This window comes from Balaenoptera ricei, chromosome 3 (genome assembly GCF_028023285.1).
Source record: "Balaenoptera ricei isolate mBalRic1 chromosome 3, mBalRic1.hap2, whole genome shotgun sequence".
NCBI classification, from domain to species: domain Eukaryota; kingdom Metazoa; phylum Chordata; class Mammalia; order Artiodactyla; family Balaenopteridae; genus Balaenoptera; species Balaenoptera ricei.
In genome coordinates this window covers 147819625-147834843 of record NC_082641.1, presented here as the reverse complement: position 1 = coordinate 147834843, position 15219 = coordinate 147819625, and the positions used below count along the sequence as shown (strand labels likewise).

General features: G+C 43.8%; 1 protein-coding gene across 2 annotated transcripts in view; it reads left to right on the top strand.

The window, feature by feature from the left end:
- Positions 1-13774, top strand: part of SLIT3 (slit guidance ligand 3) — a 618579-nt gene extending 604805 nt beyond the window's left edge. For both annotated transcript variants that reach the window (XM_059917657.1, XM_059917656.1), the window contains 4 exons: positions 8598-8752; positions 9411-9696; positions 10829-11037; positions 13380-13774. In XM_059917657.1, coding sequence (XP_059773640.1) covers positions 8598-8752; positions 9411-9696; positions 10829-11037; positions 13380-13615 — 886 coding nt within the window. In that variant the 3' untranslated portion in view covers positions 13616-13774. The remainder of the gene's footprint in view (positions 1-8597; positions 8753-9410; positions 9697-10828; positions 11038-13379) is intronic.
- The last annotated feature ends 1445 nt before the right edge of the window (positions 13775-15219 follow it).

Genomic DNA, 15219 nt, shown 5'->3' with positions numbered 1-15219 from the left:
CTGCTTTTAATATGGTTTCTTTATATATAATTTTTGACAGTTTGATTAATATGTGTCTTGACGTGTTCCTCCTTGGATTTATCCTGTATGGGACTCTCTGTGCTTCCAGGACTTGATTGACTATTTCCTTTCCCATATTAGGGAAGTTTTCAACTATAATCTCTTCAAATATTTTCTCAGTCCCTTTCTTTTTCTCTTCTTCTTCTGGGACCCCTATAATTCGAATGTTGGTGCCTTTAATGTTGTCCCAGAGGTCTCTGAGACTGTCCTCAGTTCTTTTCATTCTTTTTTCTTTATCCTGCTCTGCAGTAGTTATTTCCACCATTTTATCTTCCAGGTCACTTATCCGTTCTTCTGCCTCAGTTATTCTGCTATTGATCCCATCTAGAGTATTTTTAATTTCATTTATTGTTTTTCATCGTTGCTTGGTTCCTCTTTAGTTCTTCTACGTCCTTGTTAAATGTTTCTTGCATTTTGTCTATTCTATTTCCAAGATTTTGGATGATCCTTACTATCATTATTCTGAATTCTTTTTCAGGTAGACTACCTATTTCCTCTTCATTTTTTAGGTCTGGTGTGTTTTGACCCTGCTCCTTCATCTGCTGTGTGTTTTTCTGTCATCTCATTTTGCTTATCTTACTGTGTTTGGGGTCTCCTTTTCACAGGCTGCAGGTTCGTAGTTCCCGTTGTTTTTGGTATCTGTCCCCAGTGGCTAAGGTTGGTTCAGTGGGTTGTGTAGGCTTCCTGGTGGAGGGAACTAGTGCCTGTGTTCTGGGGGATGAGGCTGGATCTTGTCTTTCTGGTGGGCACGTCCATGTCTGGTGGTGTGTTTGGGGGTGTCTGTGGCCTTATTATGATTTTAGGCAGCCTCTCTGCTAATGGATGGGGCTGTGTTCCTGTCTTGCTAGTTGTTTGGCATAGGGTGTCCAGCACTGTAGCTTGCTGGTTGTTGAGTGAAGCTGGGTCTTGGTGTTGAGATGGAGATCGCTGAGAGATTTTTGCCGTTTGGCATTACATGGAGCTGGGAGGTCTCTTGTGGACCAGTGTCCTGAAGTTGGCTCTCCCACCTCAGAGGCACAGCCCTGATGCCTGGCTGGAGCACCAAGAGTCTTTCATCCACACAGCTCAGAGTAAAAGGGAGAAAAAATAGAAAGAAAGAAAGAAAGAGGATAAAATATAGTGAAGTAAAATAAAGCTATTATAAAGCAAAGCTATACAGACAAAATCTCACCCAGAAGCATATACATATACACTCACAAAAAAAGGAAAAGGGGAAAAATTAATATATCCTGCTCCCAAAGTCCACCTCCTGAATTTGGGATGATTCGTTGTCTATTCAGGTATTCAACAGATGCAGGCACATCAAGTTGTTTGTGGAGTTTTAATCCGCTGCTTCTGAGGCTGCTGGGAGAGATTTCCCTTTCTCTTCTTTGTTCGCACAGCTCCCGGGGTTCAGCTTTTGATTTGGACCCGCCTCTGCATGTAGGTTGCCTGAGGGCGTCTGTTCCCTTTTGGGAGGTCTGACGTTTTCTGCCAGCGTTCAGTGGGTGTTCTGTAGGAGCAGTTCCACGTGTATATGTATATCTAATGTATCTGTGGGAAAGAAGGTGATCTCCGCGCCTTACTCTTCCGCCATCTTCTTCCTCCGCTGGCAGGTGGATTCTTAACCACTGTGCCACCAGGGAAGCCTGGCACATGGATTCTTAACCAGTGTGCCACCTGGGAGGCCCCCATTTCTGAGTTTATTGATTTGGGCCCTCTCCCTATTTTTCTTGATGAGTCTTGCTAAAGGCTTATTGATTTTGTTTTTCTTTTCAAAGAACCAGGTTTTAGTTTCATTGATCTTTTCTGTTGTTTTCTTATTGTCTGTTTCATTTATTTCTGCTCTGATCTTTATGATTTCTTTCCTTCTACTAACTTTGGTTTTGTTTGTTCCTTCTCTAGTTGCTTTAGGTGTAAGGTTAGGTTGTTTGAGATATTTCTTGTTTCCCGAGGTAAGTCTGTATCGCTATAAACTTCCCTCTTAGAACTGCATTCCATAGGTTTGTTGCATTCCATAGGTTTGGGATCATCGTGCTTTTCTTTTCTGTTGTCCCTAGGTATTTTTTGACTTCTTCAGTGATCCACTTTTTTTTTTTTTAGTAGATCTTTATTGGAGTATAATTGTCTCACAATACAGTGTTAGTTTCTGTTGTACACCAAAGTGAAACAGCCATATGCATACATATGTCCCCATATATCCCCTCCCTCTTGAGTCTCCCTCTTATCCTCCCGATCCCACCCCTCTAGGTCATCGCAAAGCACTGAGCTGATCTCCCTGTGCTATGCTGCTGCTTCCCACTAGCTAACTATTTTACATTCGGTAGTATATATATGTCGATGCTACTCTCACTTCGCCCCAGCTTCCCCCTCCCACCCGTTTCCTCAAGTCCATTCTCTATGTCTACATCTTTATTCCTGCCCTGCAACTAGGTTCATCAGTACCTTTTTTTTTTTTTTTAGATTCCATATATATGCATTAGCATACAGTATTTTTCTCTTTCTGACTTACTTCACTCTATATGACAGACTCTAGGTCCATCCACCTCACTACAAATAACTCAATTTTGTATCTTTTTATGGCTGAGTAATATTCCATTATATATATGTGCCACATCTTCTTTATCCATTCCTCTGTCAATGGACATTTAGGTTGGTTCCATGTCCTCGCTACTGTAAATAGTGCTGCAATGAAGATTGTGGTACATGACTCTTTTTGAATTATGGTTTTCTCAGGGTATATTCCCAGCAGTGGGATTACTGGGTCATATGGTAGTTCTATTTTTAGTTTTTTAAGCAACCTCCGTACTGTTTTCTGTAGTGGTTGTATCAATTTATATTCCCACCAACAGTGCAGGAGTGTGCCATTTTCACCACACCCTTTCCAGCATTTATTGTTTGTAGATTTTTTGAAAATGGCCATTCTGACCAGCATGAGGTGATACTTCACTGTAGTTTGGATTTGCATTTCTCTAATAACTAGTGATGTTGAACATCTATTCGTGTGCCTCTTGGCCACCTGTATGTCTTCCTTGGTGAAATGTCTCTTTAGGTCTTCTGCGCATTCTTTAAGTGGATTGTTTGTTTTTTTGAAGTTGAGCTCCATGAGTTGTTTGTATATTTTGGAGATTAATCCTTTTTCTGTTGTTTCATTTTCAAATATTTTCTCCCATTCTGAGGGTTGTCTTTTTGTCTTGTTTATGGTTTCCTTTGCTGTGCAAAAGCTTTTAAGTTTAATTAAGTCACATTTGTTTATTTTTGTTTTTATTTTCGTTACTCTAGAAGGTGGGTCAAAAAAGATCTTGCTGTGGTTTATGTTTCCTATGTTTTCCTATGTTTTCCTCTAAGAGTTTTATAGTGTCTGGTCTTACATTTAGGTCTTTAATCCATTTTGAGTTTATTTTTGTGTATGATGTTAGGGAGTGTTCTATTTCATTCTTTTACATGTAGCTGTCCAGTTTTCCCAGCACCACTTACGGAAAAGGCTGTCTTTTCTCCGTTGTATGTTCTTGCCTCCTTTGTCGTAAATTAGGTGACCACATGTACGTTGGTTTATCTCTGGGCATTCTATCCTGTACCATTGACCTATATTTCTGATTTTGTGCCAGTACCATACTGTCTTGATTACTGTAGCTTTGTGGTATAGTTTGAAGTCAGGACGCCTGATTCTTCCAACTCTGTTTTTTTTCTCAGGATTGCTTTGGCTATTCGGGGTCTGTTGTGTTTCCATATGAATTGTAAAAATTTTTGTTCTAATTCTGTGAAGAGTGCCATTGGTAGTTTGATAGGGATTGCACTGAATCTGTAGATTGCTTTGGATAGTACAGTCATTTTCACAGTACTGATTCTTCCAGTCCAAGAACGTGGTATATTTCTCCATCTGTTTATGTCATCTTTGATTTCTTTCATCACTGTTTTATAGTTTTCTGAGTACAAGTCTTTTGCCTCCTTAGGCAGGTTTATTCTTAGGTATTTTACTCATTTTGTTGCAATGGTAAATGGGAGTGTTTCCTTAATTTCTCTTTCTGATTTTTCTTTGTTGGTGTATAGGAATGCCGGAGATTTCTGTGCATTAATTTTGTATCCTGCAGTCTTACCAAATTCATTGATTAGTTCTAATAGTTTTCTGGTGGCATCTTTAGGATTCTCTATGTATAGTATCATGTCATCTGCAAACAGTGACAGTTTTACTTCTTTTCCAATTGTATTCCTTTTATTTCTTTTTCTTCTCTGATTGCCATGCCTAGGACTTCCAAAACTATGTTGAATAAGAGTGGTGAGAGTAGACATCCTTGTCTTGTTCCTGATCTTAGAGGAAAATGCTTTTAGTTTTTCACCATTGAGTATGATGCTTGCTGTGGGTTTGTCATATGTGGCCTTTATTATGTTGAGTAAGTTCCCTCTATGCCCACTTTCTGGAGGGTTTTTATCATAAATGGGTGTTGAATTTTGTCAAAAGCTTTTTCTGCATCTATTGAGATGTTCATATGGTTTTTCTTCTTCAATTTGTTAATATTGTGTATCACATTGATTGATTTACGTATATTGAAGAATCCTTGCATCCCTGGGATAAATCCCACTTGATCGTGGTGTATGATCCTTTTAATGTGTTGTTGGATTCTGTTTGCTAGTATTTTGTTAAGGACTTTTGCATCTATGTTCGTCAGTGATATTGGTCTATAATTTTCTTTTTTGGTGATATCTTTTTCTGGCTTTGGTATCATGGTGATGGTGGCTTCGTAGAATGAATTTGGGAGTGTTTCTCCCTCTGCAATTTTTTGGAAGAGTTTGAGAAGGATGGGTGTTAGCTCTTCTCTCCATGTTTGATAGAATTCGCCTGTGAAGCCATCTGGCCCGAGACATTTGTTTGTTGGAAGATTTTTAATTATGGTTTCAATTTCATTACTTGTGATAGGTCTGTTTATATTTTCTAATTCTTCCTGGTTCAGTCTTGGAAAATTGTACCTTTCCAAGAATTTGTCCATTTCTTCGTGGTTGTCCATTATATTGGCATCTAGTTGTTTGTAGTAGTCTCTTATAATCCTTTGTATTTCTGCAGTGTCAGCTGTGATTTCTCCTTTTTCATTTCTAATTTTATTGATTTGCATCCTCTCCCTTTTTTTCTTGATGAGTCTGGCTAAGGGTTTATCAATTTTCTTTATCTTCTCATAGAACCAGCTTTTAGTTTTATTGATCTTTGCTATTGTTTTCTTTGTTTCTATTTCATTTATTTCTGCTCTGATCCTTATAATTTCTTTCCTTCTACTGACTCTGGGTTTTCTTTGTTCTTCTCTAGTTGTTTTAAGTGTAGGGTTAGATTGTTTGAGATGTTTCGTGTTTCTTGAGGTGAGATTGAATTGCTATAAACGTCCCTCTTAGAACTGCTTTTGCTGAGTGCCATAGGTTTTGGGTCATCGTGTTTTCATTGTCATTTGTTTCTATGTATTTTTTTATTCCTTCTTTGATTTCTTCAGTGATCTCTTGGTTATTCAGTAGTGCACTGTTTAGCCTCCATGTATTTGTGTTTTCTACATTTTTTTTTTCCTGTGATTGATTTCCAATCTCAGTGTTGTGGTCAGAAAAGATGCTTGAAACGATTTCAATTTTCTTAAATTTTCCGAGGCTTGATTTGTGACCCAAGATGTGATCTATCCTGGAGAATGTTCTGTGTGCACTTGAGAAGAAAGTGTATTCTACCACTTTTGGGTGGAATGTTCTATAGATATCAATTAAATCTATCTGGTCTATTGTGTCATTTAAAGCTTGTGTTTCCTTATTAATTTTCTGTCTGGATGATCTGTCCATTGGTGTAAGTGAGGTGTTAATATCCTCCACTATAATTGTGTTTCTGTCGATTTCCCCTTTTATAGCTCTTAGCATTTGCCTTATGTATTGAGGTGCTCCTATGTTAGGTGCATAAACACTTATAATTGTTATTTCTTCTTCTTGGATTGATCCTTTGATCATTGTGTAGCGTTCCTCCTTATCTCTTGTAACAGTCTTTATTTTAAAGTCTGTTTTATCTGATACAAGTATTGCTACTCCAGGTTTCTTTTGATTTCCATTTGCATGGAATATCTTTTTCCATCCCTTCACTTTCAATCTCTATGTGTCCCTAGGTCTGAAGTGGGTCTCTTGTAGACAGCATATACATGGGTCTTGTTTTTGTATCCATTCAGCCAGTCTGTGTCTTTAGGTTAGGGCATTTAATCCATTCACATTCAAGGTTATGATTGATATGTATGTTCCTATTACCATTTTCTTAATTATTTTGGGTTTGTTTTTGTGGGTCTTTTTCTTCTCTTGTGTTTCCTGCCTACAGGAGTTTCTTTAGCATTTGTTGTAAAGCTGGTTTGGTGGTGCTGAATTCTTTTAGCTTTTCCTTGTCTGAAAAGCTTTTGATTTTTCCATCAAATCTGAATGAGATCCTGGCTGGGTAGAATAATCTTGGTTGTAGGTTTTTCTTTTTCATCACTTAAAAAGTGTATCCTGCCGCTCCCTTCTGGCCTGCAGAGCTTCTGCTGAAAAATCAGCTGATAACCTTATGGGGATTCCTTTGTGTGTTATTTTTTTTTTCCCTTGCTGCTTTTAATATTTTTTCTTTGCATGTAATTTTTGTTAGTTTGATTAATGTGTGTCTTGGTGTGTTTTTCCTAGGGTTTATCCTGTATCGGACTCTCTGTGCTTCCTGGACTTAGGTGACTATTTCCTTTCCCATGTTAGGGAAGTTTTCAACTATAATCTCTTCAAATATTCTCTCAGACCCTTTCTTTTTCTCTTCTTCTTCTGGGACCCCTATATTCGAATGTTGGTGCTGCAATGTGTTGTCCCAGAAGTCTCTGAGATTGTCTACAATTCTTTTCATTCTTTTTTCTTTATTCTGCTCCTTGGCGGTTATTTCCACCATTCTGTCCTCCAGCTCACTTATTAGTTCTTCTGCCTTTGTTTCCTTATTGATTTTCTGTCTGGATCATCTGTCCATTGGTGTAAGAGGGGTAATGCAACTGATTTTTATACATTAATTCTGTATCTAGCAACTTTACTGAATTTGTTAGTTCCAACAGTTTTTTAGTGGAAACTTTAGGTTTTTCTATATATAACATCATGTCATCTGCAAATAGTGACAGTTCTACTTCTTACTTTCTGATGTGTATGCCTTTTTTTTTTTCTTTCCTAATTGCTCAGGCTGGGACTTCCAACACTATGTTGAATATAAATGGCAAGAGTGGGCATCCTTGTCTTGTTTCTGATTTTAAAAGGAAAGCTTTCAGTTTTCACCACTGAATATAATGTTAGCTGTGGGCTTGTTATATATGGCCTTTATTTTGTTGAGTTTGTTCTATACCTATATTGTTAAGAGTTTTCATCATAAATGGATGTTGAATTTTGTCAAATGCTTTTTTCTGCATTTATTGAGATGATCACATGATTTTGATCCTTCATTTTGTTAATTTGGTGTATCACACTGATTGAATTTGTGATTTTGAGCCATTCTTGCATCCCTGGAATACACCCCACTTAATCATGGTATATGACCTTTTTAATGTATTATTGAATTAGGTTTGCTAATATTTTACTAAGAATCTTTGCATCTATGTTCATCAGGAATATTGGCCTGTAATTTTCTTTTTTTGTGGCATTCTTGTCTGGTTTTAGTATCAAGATGATGCTGACCTTGTAAAATGAGTTTGGAACTGTTCCTTTTTTTGTAAGAGTTTGAGAAGGATTGTTTGTTATTAAGCCTTCTTTAAATGTTTCATAGAATTCACCAGTGAACCCATCCAGTCCTAGACTTCTGTTTGTTGGGAGGTTTTTGACAGCTGATTCTATACCCTTAGAGGCATACCTCGTTTTACTGCACCTTGCTATATTGTGCTTCACAGATACTGTATTATTTACAAATTGAAGGTCTGTGTCAAGTCTGTTGGTGCCATTTTTCCAACAGTATTTGCTCACTTCATGTCTGTGTGTCATGTTTTGGTAATTCTCATAATATTTCAACCTTTTTCTCTATTACAGTATTTATTATGGTGATCTGTGATCAGTGATCTTTGATGTTATTATTGCAAAAAGATTATGCCTCCCTGAAGGCTCAGGTGACAGTCAGCATTTTTTAGCAATAAAGTATTTTTAAGTTAAGGTATGTACATTGTTTTTTAGACAAAATGCTATTGCACCCTTAATAGAGTACACTGTAGTATAAACATAACTTTTATGCGCACTGGGAAACCAGAAAATTCATGTGACTTGCTTCATCAGGTGGTCTGGAACTGAACCCACAGTATCTCCAAGGTATGCCTGTATATTTATGGAGATAAATAAGATAGATGAAATCAATTATAAAGCAAATGGGACTCACTGGAGAATCTATAGGTGTAACAGGTAATTAATAGGAGTTCTCTGTACTGTTTTTATTTTTGTGATTTATGTTGTTTGAAATTATTTCCAAATAAAAAACAAAACAAAATGCAAGGAATACTAGTCAAGTTCACAGTCCAGTGCAGGCTGTGGAAGGCACTCAGCAAACCCTCTGTCTCTCCTGCTTCTCTCCTGCCCAGTGTGGAGACTGTGAATGACGGGCAGTTTCACAGTGTGGAGCTGGTGATGCTAAACCAGACCCTGAACCTGGTGGTGGACAAAGGAGCCCCCAAAAGCCTGGGAAAGCTCCAGAAGCAGCCAACAGTGAGCATCAACAGCCCCCTCTACCTTGGAGGTAAAGCCCCATCCCCTCCCACCCCAAACACCTCCACCTCCCACCTGCCCCCTGTGCTCGGGCACCCACCCCCAGGCCAACTGGTGGGGCTTGCTGCTCTCATCTCGGCACCCACTGCCAAAGCTAATCAAGGAAGGCTTCCTGGAGGAAGTGACAACCAAGCTGCTCCCTAGAGTGTGAATAGTTAGCCAGATCATGGGGAGGAGAAGAGGAAAAGAAAGAGAGCAGGGCTCCTTCTGAGAAACTACAATTTTAGGGAGGATGGTGGAAGGTGAAGATGGAATGGGGAGGGAGGAGAGGGAGACAGAGGCCAGCCCCTTCAATATACAGGCTTCCCTCTGCTCTGCCACCCCCTCAGATGCTGTGAGGCTCAGCTGATGTATGTAGAGGAGCATGTTTGCTACTAAGGCCATTCAAAGGCCAAAGAGAGAAGGAGCCACCAGTCTGACAGAGCATGGGCCTGAAACCCAGCCTTGGGCCAGTAGTTCTCAAAGGGTTATGTGCAAAAAAAAAAAAAAAAAAGGCATCAGAGCAGCTTGTTCAATATGGAGATTCCCAAGACTTCTCCCAAGGAGTCCACCTCCGAGGGCTGGAATGCAGGCGAGCAGGGTGGGCAGGGGAGTGTCTTCAGGTCGCTGTCCTGGTGTCCCTCCCGCAGGCATCCCCACCTCCACGGGCCTCTCGGCCTTGCGCCAGGGCGTGGACCGGCCGCTGGGCGGCTTCCATGGCTGCATCCACGAGGTGCGCATCAACAACGAGCTGCAGGACTTCAAGGCCCTCCCGCCGCAGGCCCTGGGCGTCTCGCCGGGCTGCAAGTCCTGCAGCGTGTGCAGGCACGGCCTGTGCCGTGCCGTGGAGAAGGACAGCGTTGTGTGCGAGTGCCACCCAGGCTGGGCCGGCCTGCTGTGTGACCAGGAGGCCCGCGACCCCTGCCTTGGCCACAGGTCGGTGTCCCTCCCCCTCTGCCCCGCCCAGGAAGTGGGCACTGATGGAAGCCGGAGGAACTGCAGTCAGACTGTAGACAGGGGCTGCTTAGAAGGTCAGGGGCTTAACACATCCAAACAGCAGGTCTTGCTCAGAGGAGACATCAGTGTGCCAGAGCCTAGCTGAAAAACACTTGTCAAGTGGCCTTCAGAAGTTGAAAGGGGCACCCGTGCGCATGCACCTTGGCAAGTGGGTGCATTTCGGCCCGACTCCACTCCCCACTCAGTGGTACCCTATGAGGGCACCAGGGGTGTATAACCACGCACAGCCGAATCATTTCATGCTCTGGCATTCATTATGCATCAAAATATTTACTGAGGGCCTACTATGTGTCAGGCCTTGTGCTAAAAATAGGAGACCCAGCATCCTCAGTGTTCAGAAATCTGAATCAGCCAAAAATAACACCAGAGCCATGTCTAGCAATTTGCTTGGCTGAACAAGCTGGGACATGATATTGTGGATCAGGAGTGAAGGATAGCTATAAAGGGGTTGAGTTTCCTGGGTAGCTCTGGAGTGTGTGTGAGTGTGTATGCGTTTGACTCTGTAACGAATATGTCTACAATGAACCCTGCCTCTGAATGTCATCCCAGTAGAGAGAATGCTGCAGCACAATTAAGAATCCAGGCTTTGGCATCAGTTTCTCCATCTATGAGATGTGGATAGGACTATCTACTGCACAGGACAGCAGAGGAGAGGGGATTGTAGAAAATAAGACTGATGCTAGGTGTAAAGCACTTACCCCAATGCCTGGCACACAGCAAGTGGTAGCTGGTGGTGGTAGAGATAGTAGTAAGTGTGTTATTAAGACAGCAGAACAATTAAACTGTTTGGAGACTGCATGGGTTCTGACGTCTGTGTGTAAAGCAGCCAGCCTCATCAAGCTCACAGCTGTCAGTGTCACTGGGGGATGCTCACAGCCTCCAGCTAACTGATTCTCAGCCACTGGGCTGGTGGACCAAGGGATGGAGAAGGCCTAAGGTCCCACGGCTCCGTGTCCCCTGGTCTGAGCCTGGGCCTGGCTGGGGTGGACAAAGGAACCCTCCAGCTGCACCGACTGCCTGGTTCCCCTCTCATCCTCGCCTCTGCCCCCAGCTGCAACCAGGGGAGATGTGTGGCAACTGGGACCTCATACGTGTGCAAGTGCGCCGAGGGCTACAGAGGGGCCTTGTGTGACCACAAGAATGACTCTGCCAACGCCTGCTCAGCCTTCAAGTGTCACCACGGGCAATGCCACGTCTCAGATCAAGGGGAGCCCTACTGCCTGTGCCAGCCCGGCTTTAGTGGGGAACACTGCGAACAAGGTGGGTCCACTGTGCGCATGGGGGGGTGGGGGGATGGTGCCCAGGAAGGATGCGGGGGTCAGACTTGGACTCCACATTCAGATGGCCTAAGTTCCAGTTCTGGCTGAGCCACTTAGAGGCTGCATGACCTTCATTAAGTTACTTTCTGAGCCTCAAATTCCATCATGTTGAATATGGGGGGCAACACTATAACTTCCTGTATCAGTTATCCATTGCTGAGTAACAAATTAGCCCCAACACATAGCAGTTCAAAACCACACTAAACATGCTCCATCCCACACAGTTCCTGTGGGTCAAGCATTCAGAAATGGCTTAGCTGGATAGTTCCAGCTGGGGTCTCTGGAGGTTGCAAACCACCAGGACTGTGTGAGCAGTCTGGGTTGTTCTTTCTCTCCTCTCCCCTCCCCTCCTTTTCTAATTGCCGGCCCTGGAGCTGCCAGAGTGGTCCTCTGACCAGCATCACTGACTCACCTGGGAGTTTATTAGAAATACAGATGCTCAGGCCCAGCCCAGACCTTTTGAATCAGAACCTGCATTTTAACAAGAGCCCTCGATGGTTCTTAATCACATTAACGTTTCAGATGTTGCTCTGCAGTCTCCTCCCAAACCTCATGCCATTATTGGGTCAACAAAAGACAGTTCCTTGGTCTGATCCCATTTCAAAAACATCAAATCACTTACCTCACTTAGTGGCCCCTTTAGTGTATTAATTTGGAGGTAAGTGCAAAAAAGGAAAATTGAAATTAAATTATATTCCAGCTGAAATGGTTCTGTCTCACCTTGGAGGTTTTTCTCCTGCATGGAAACTGAGAAGGCTTCATCTTCCTGCCACCAGAATCCTGGGCTGGCCCCCTCCTGTCACTAGAGGACTCTTTCACATTTTATACCTTGTTGAAATACCATTCTTAACCAATTTTGTTAAATAATGTATTCTGAAATAATTTCAGATCTAACAGAAAAATTGCCAGAACAATATAAACAGCATTCCCATTCCCTTCAACTGGACAGCCCAACTGTTAACATGCTGCCGAGTTTGCATTCTCCCTGCCCTGCCCATCACACACACCTATTATCATTAGTCTTCTTTTGATCCTGTTAACAATCACATAATTTTAAAAAACTATATCAAGCTTAACAAAATTCACATTACATCACATTAACCACCTAAAGCTTTAAACTGCATAAAGCCCTTTTGCATTCACAATCCCTGTGATGCTCATAACAGCCCATGAAAAAGCAGGAAGAACCAGGACATGTGTCACCATTTTCCAGACAAGGAAACTGAGGCTCAGGGATGACAAGGCTCAGGGATCCAAGGCTGTGTGGCCGAGGATCCTAGTCCTGAATCCATTACTCACTCTCTCTCTCAGTGCCTTGCTCCAGATGCTTTCCCAGTGTACTGGGGACAGTAGTGGGGTCAAGGTGAAGAGTTGGATCAGGGACCAGAGGATTAAGCAGATCCAGGGGTCCCCTCCCCTCCCCTCATTTCTACAACTTGTGGAAAAGCTCACACACGCGCACACACACACCACCCCCTCCCCCCGCCCAGACTCTGTGGCTCATTGACTACTGTTCCTCTTTCAGATCTCAACTCCAGCATCACTTCCCAGAGACAATCCCTGGCCCCTGGGCTAGTCAGGCTCCTTTGCCACGTATTATGTATAAACACATCCTGTTTCTCCGTAGCATCCGCCTCAGTTTATCATTACAAATATATTTATTTAAATGACACTGTAATTAGTGTCTAGACTCTACACCAGCGGAGACAGGCTACTGAGAGTGGTGGGGACTGGGGCAAACTGGAGATCTCCTGGCCCCATCTAAAGCCCGTGGCTTCAGCCCATCATTGCCATGCAGGGATGCAGACTCAGCTTTGCCAGACCCCCTGGTTTTCAAAGAAACCAGATATCCCAATGTTTAGATGCAATCTCCTGGCATTGTGGGGGGTTTTCTTTTTTTTTTTAATGTTGGCATTTAATTTGGTTTCTAAGCATCTGTGGCACAAGCAACATAGGTCTGGGATGGGATTTAGCCCTCAGTCCCCCAATCTGCCACATCTAGTTTGATCTTTAAGTAAGTTCCTTGAAGGAAGGGACCGAGCCTGCTCTTGTCACCCTGCTATCCTCGGGGCTTAGTTTTAAGCCTAGTATAGAGGCTGGCAGGGAACGGCACTTGTGGAAGAGTGAGATGGGTTATGGGAGGGTGGGCAGGGAGACGGACGGATGAGTGAATGAGTAAGTAAGTACGCACGGGCTTCGGCCCACGGGTGTCTCAGAGCAGCCTCCCCCCGACAGCTATCTCCAGCCCCAATGCCCTGCCCTTACCTCTTCCGCCCTCTGCAGAGACTCCATGCCTGGGGGGGGTAGTCCGAGAGGTGATCCGCCGCCAGAAAGGTTATGCCTCGTGTGCCACAGCCTCCAAGGTGCCCGTAATGGAATGTCATGGGGGCTGCGGTCCCCAGTGCTGCCAGCCCACCCGCAGCAAGCGGCGGAAATACGTGTTCCAGTGCACAGATGGCTCCTCGTTCGTGGAAGAGGTGGAGAGACACTTAGAGTGCGGCTGCCGCCCGTGCTCCTAAGGCCCCCCGCAGCCCTTCCGCCTCCCGGACTCCAGCCGGGTGGGTGGGGACGGCCACGTGGGACCCCCCGCGAGATTCACAGTGAAGAAGTAGAAGCTGGAGAGGAAGCAAAAGAAGAGAATATTAAGTATATTGTAAAATAAACAAAAATAGAACTTATTTTTATTATGGAAAGTGACTATTTTCATCTCTTATTATATAAATATATCACACCATCTGAGTATATGTACCATATAGTGAGTTATTTTTACCGAGCTTTTTGTTCTGTGTTGTGTATTTGTCGTGTTTTTATAAACAGCTGTTAAAAGTTTTAAGAAAAAAGGCTAATAAAAATGTTTTAAAAACGAAAGGATGAGCATGAAGAAGTGACAGCCTGTCTGAGAAGGAAGGAGGAGGCTTATACGGCTAGGAAACACGGTCGTCGTTAGGTCGGCAGAAACCAGAACCTGCTTACTGAGCTCAGGAAACAAACAGAACGAGAAGAGGAAAAGAGCAAAGGAAAAGGTTTTTCTTTGTTTCTTCCGATTTTTAATGACTTTTCCTTCCCTACAAGCACCCAGCTTTTCAGTCCTGGTTGCCGAAGCCCAGGATGCCCAGATCTTCCAGGAAAAGCCGCTGGGCACTGGCCTCCGACCCTCTCTGGGACCCAAAGCATTGGCCGCCGCCCATGTGCCCGGGGCCCCTGCAGGGTCTGAGCCCACTGCAGACCCCCTCCCCGTCCTGGCTGCCCTTGATTCCATTACAGGACTGTCTGAACTCCGCCACAGGCTTCATGTGAGCCTGTTTTGCCAAATCTGAACACAGCTGCCCTTCTCCTGCCCCTCCCCAGGAAGGCAGCCCCCCTGCTGCTCCTCCAGGAACGCAGGGGTCACCCATCTCCTCAAGCCCCAGCACTGGCCCTTCCACTGGAAGTTCTGAACCACTCTCCTCCCTCAGCCAACCTCGTACTGGGAGGCGACACCAGGAGAGCAGGCAGCCAGGGCTGTTGGGAATGAGGAAGGCTGGAGCCAAGCCTGCCCACAGCTCTGTAGCAGCCCGACTCACTGGCAAGTTCTGGGAGGCTCCTGCCATGGGGTAGCTAGGCCTCTGACAGACACCTAAACCTCCAGGCCTCTGTCATGATGACGAAGACCCCTTGCCATCTGTAGCACTTTTCCGTGCATATCCGCACTGCACCTTATTCTATCCATGCAACCCCTGCCCCCGGCGAAAGGAAGCAATATAACCCCATTTCATAGATAAGGAAACTGAGGCCTCGCTCCAGCCCTGTAACTCTCCTTACGCCACATCTCTGATAAGTGAACGAGCCAAGCCTAGAGCCTAGACTAAAAACTCTAGATTCCTTCTCCAGAACAACATAAACACAGGAGATGCAGGCAGTTTAAGTCCATCAGAGAACCCCTACCAGAAAAGGAAATGGTTTTTTCTGCTATTTTTCCTGCTCTCATTCTGCCTTGTTCATTCCTTGTTCTGCCTCCTTGGTATCCAGAAAGAGTCTAGACTGGGGGACTTAACGTATCAGGGGGTGTGAGCCAGGGCAGCCTGTCTAGCCCAGACTCCACTCCAGGAACTGCCAGCCCTCCTGAAGGGGACTTGCCCCTGCC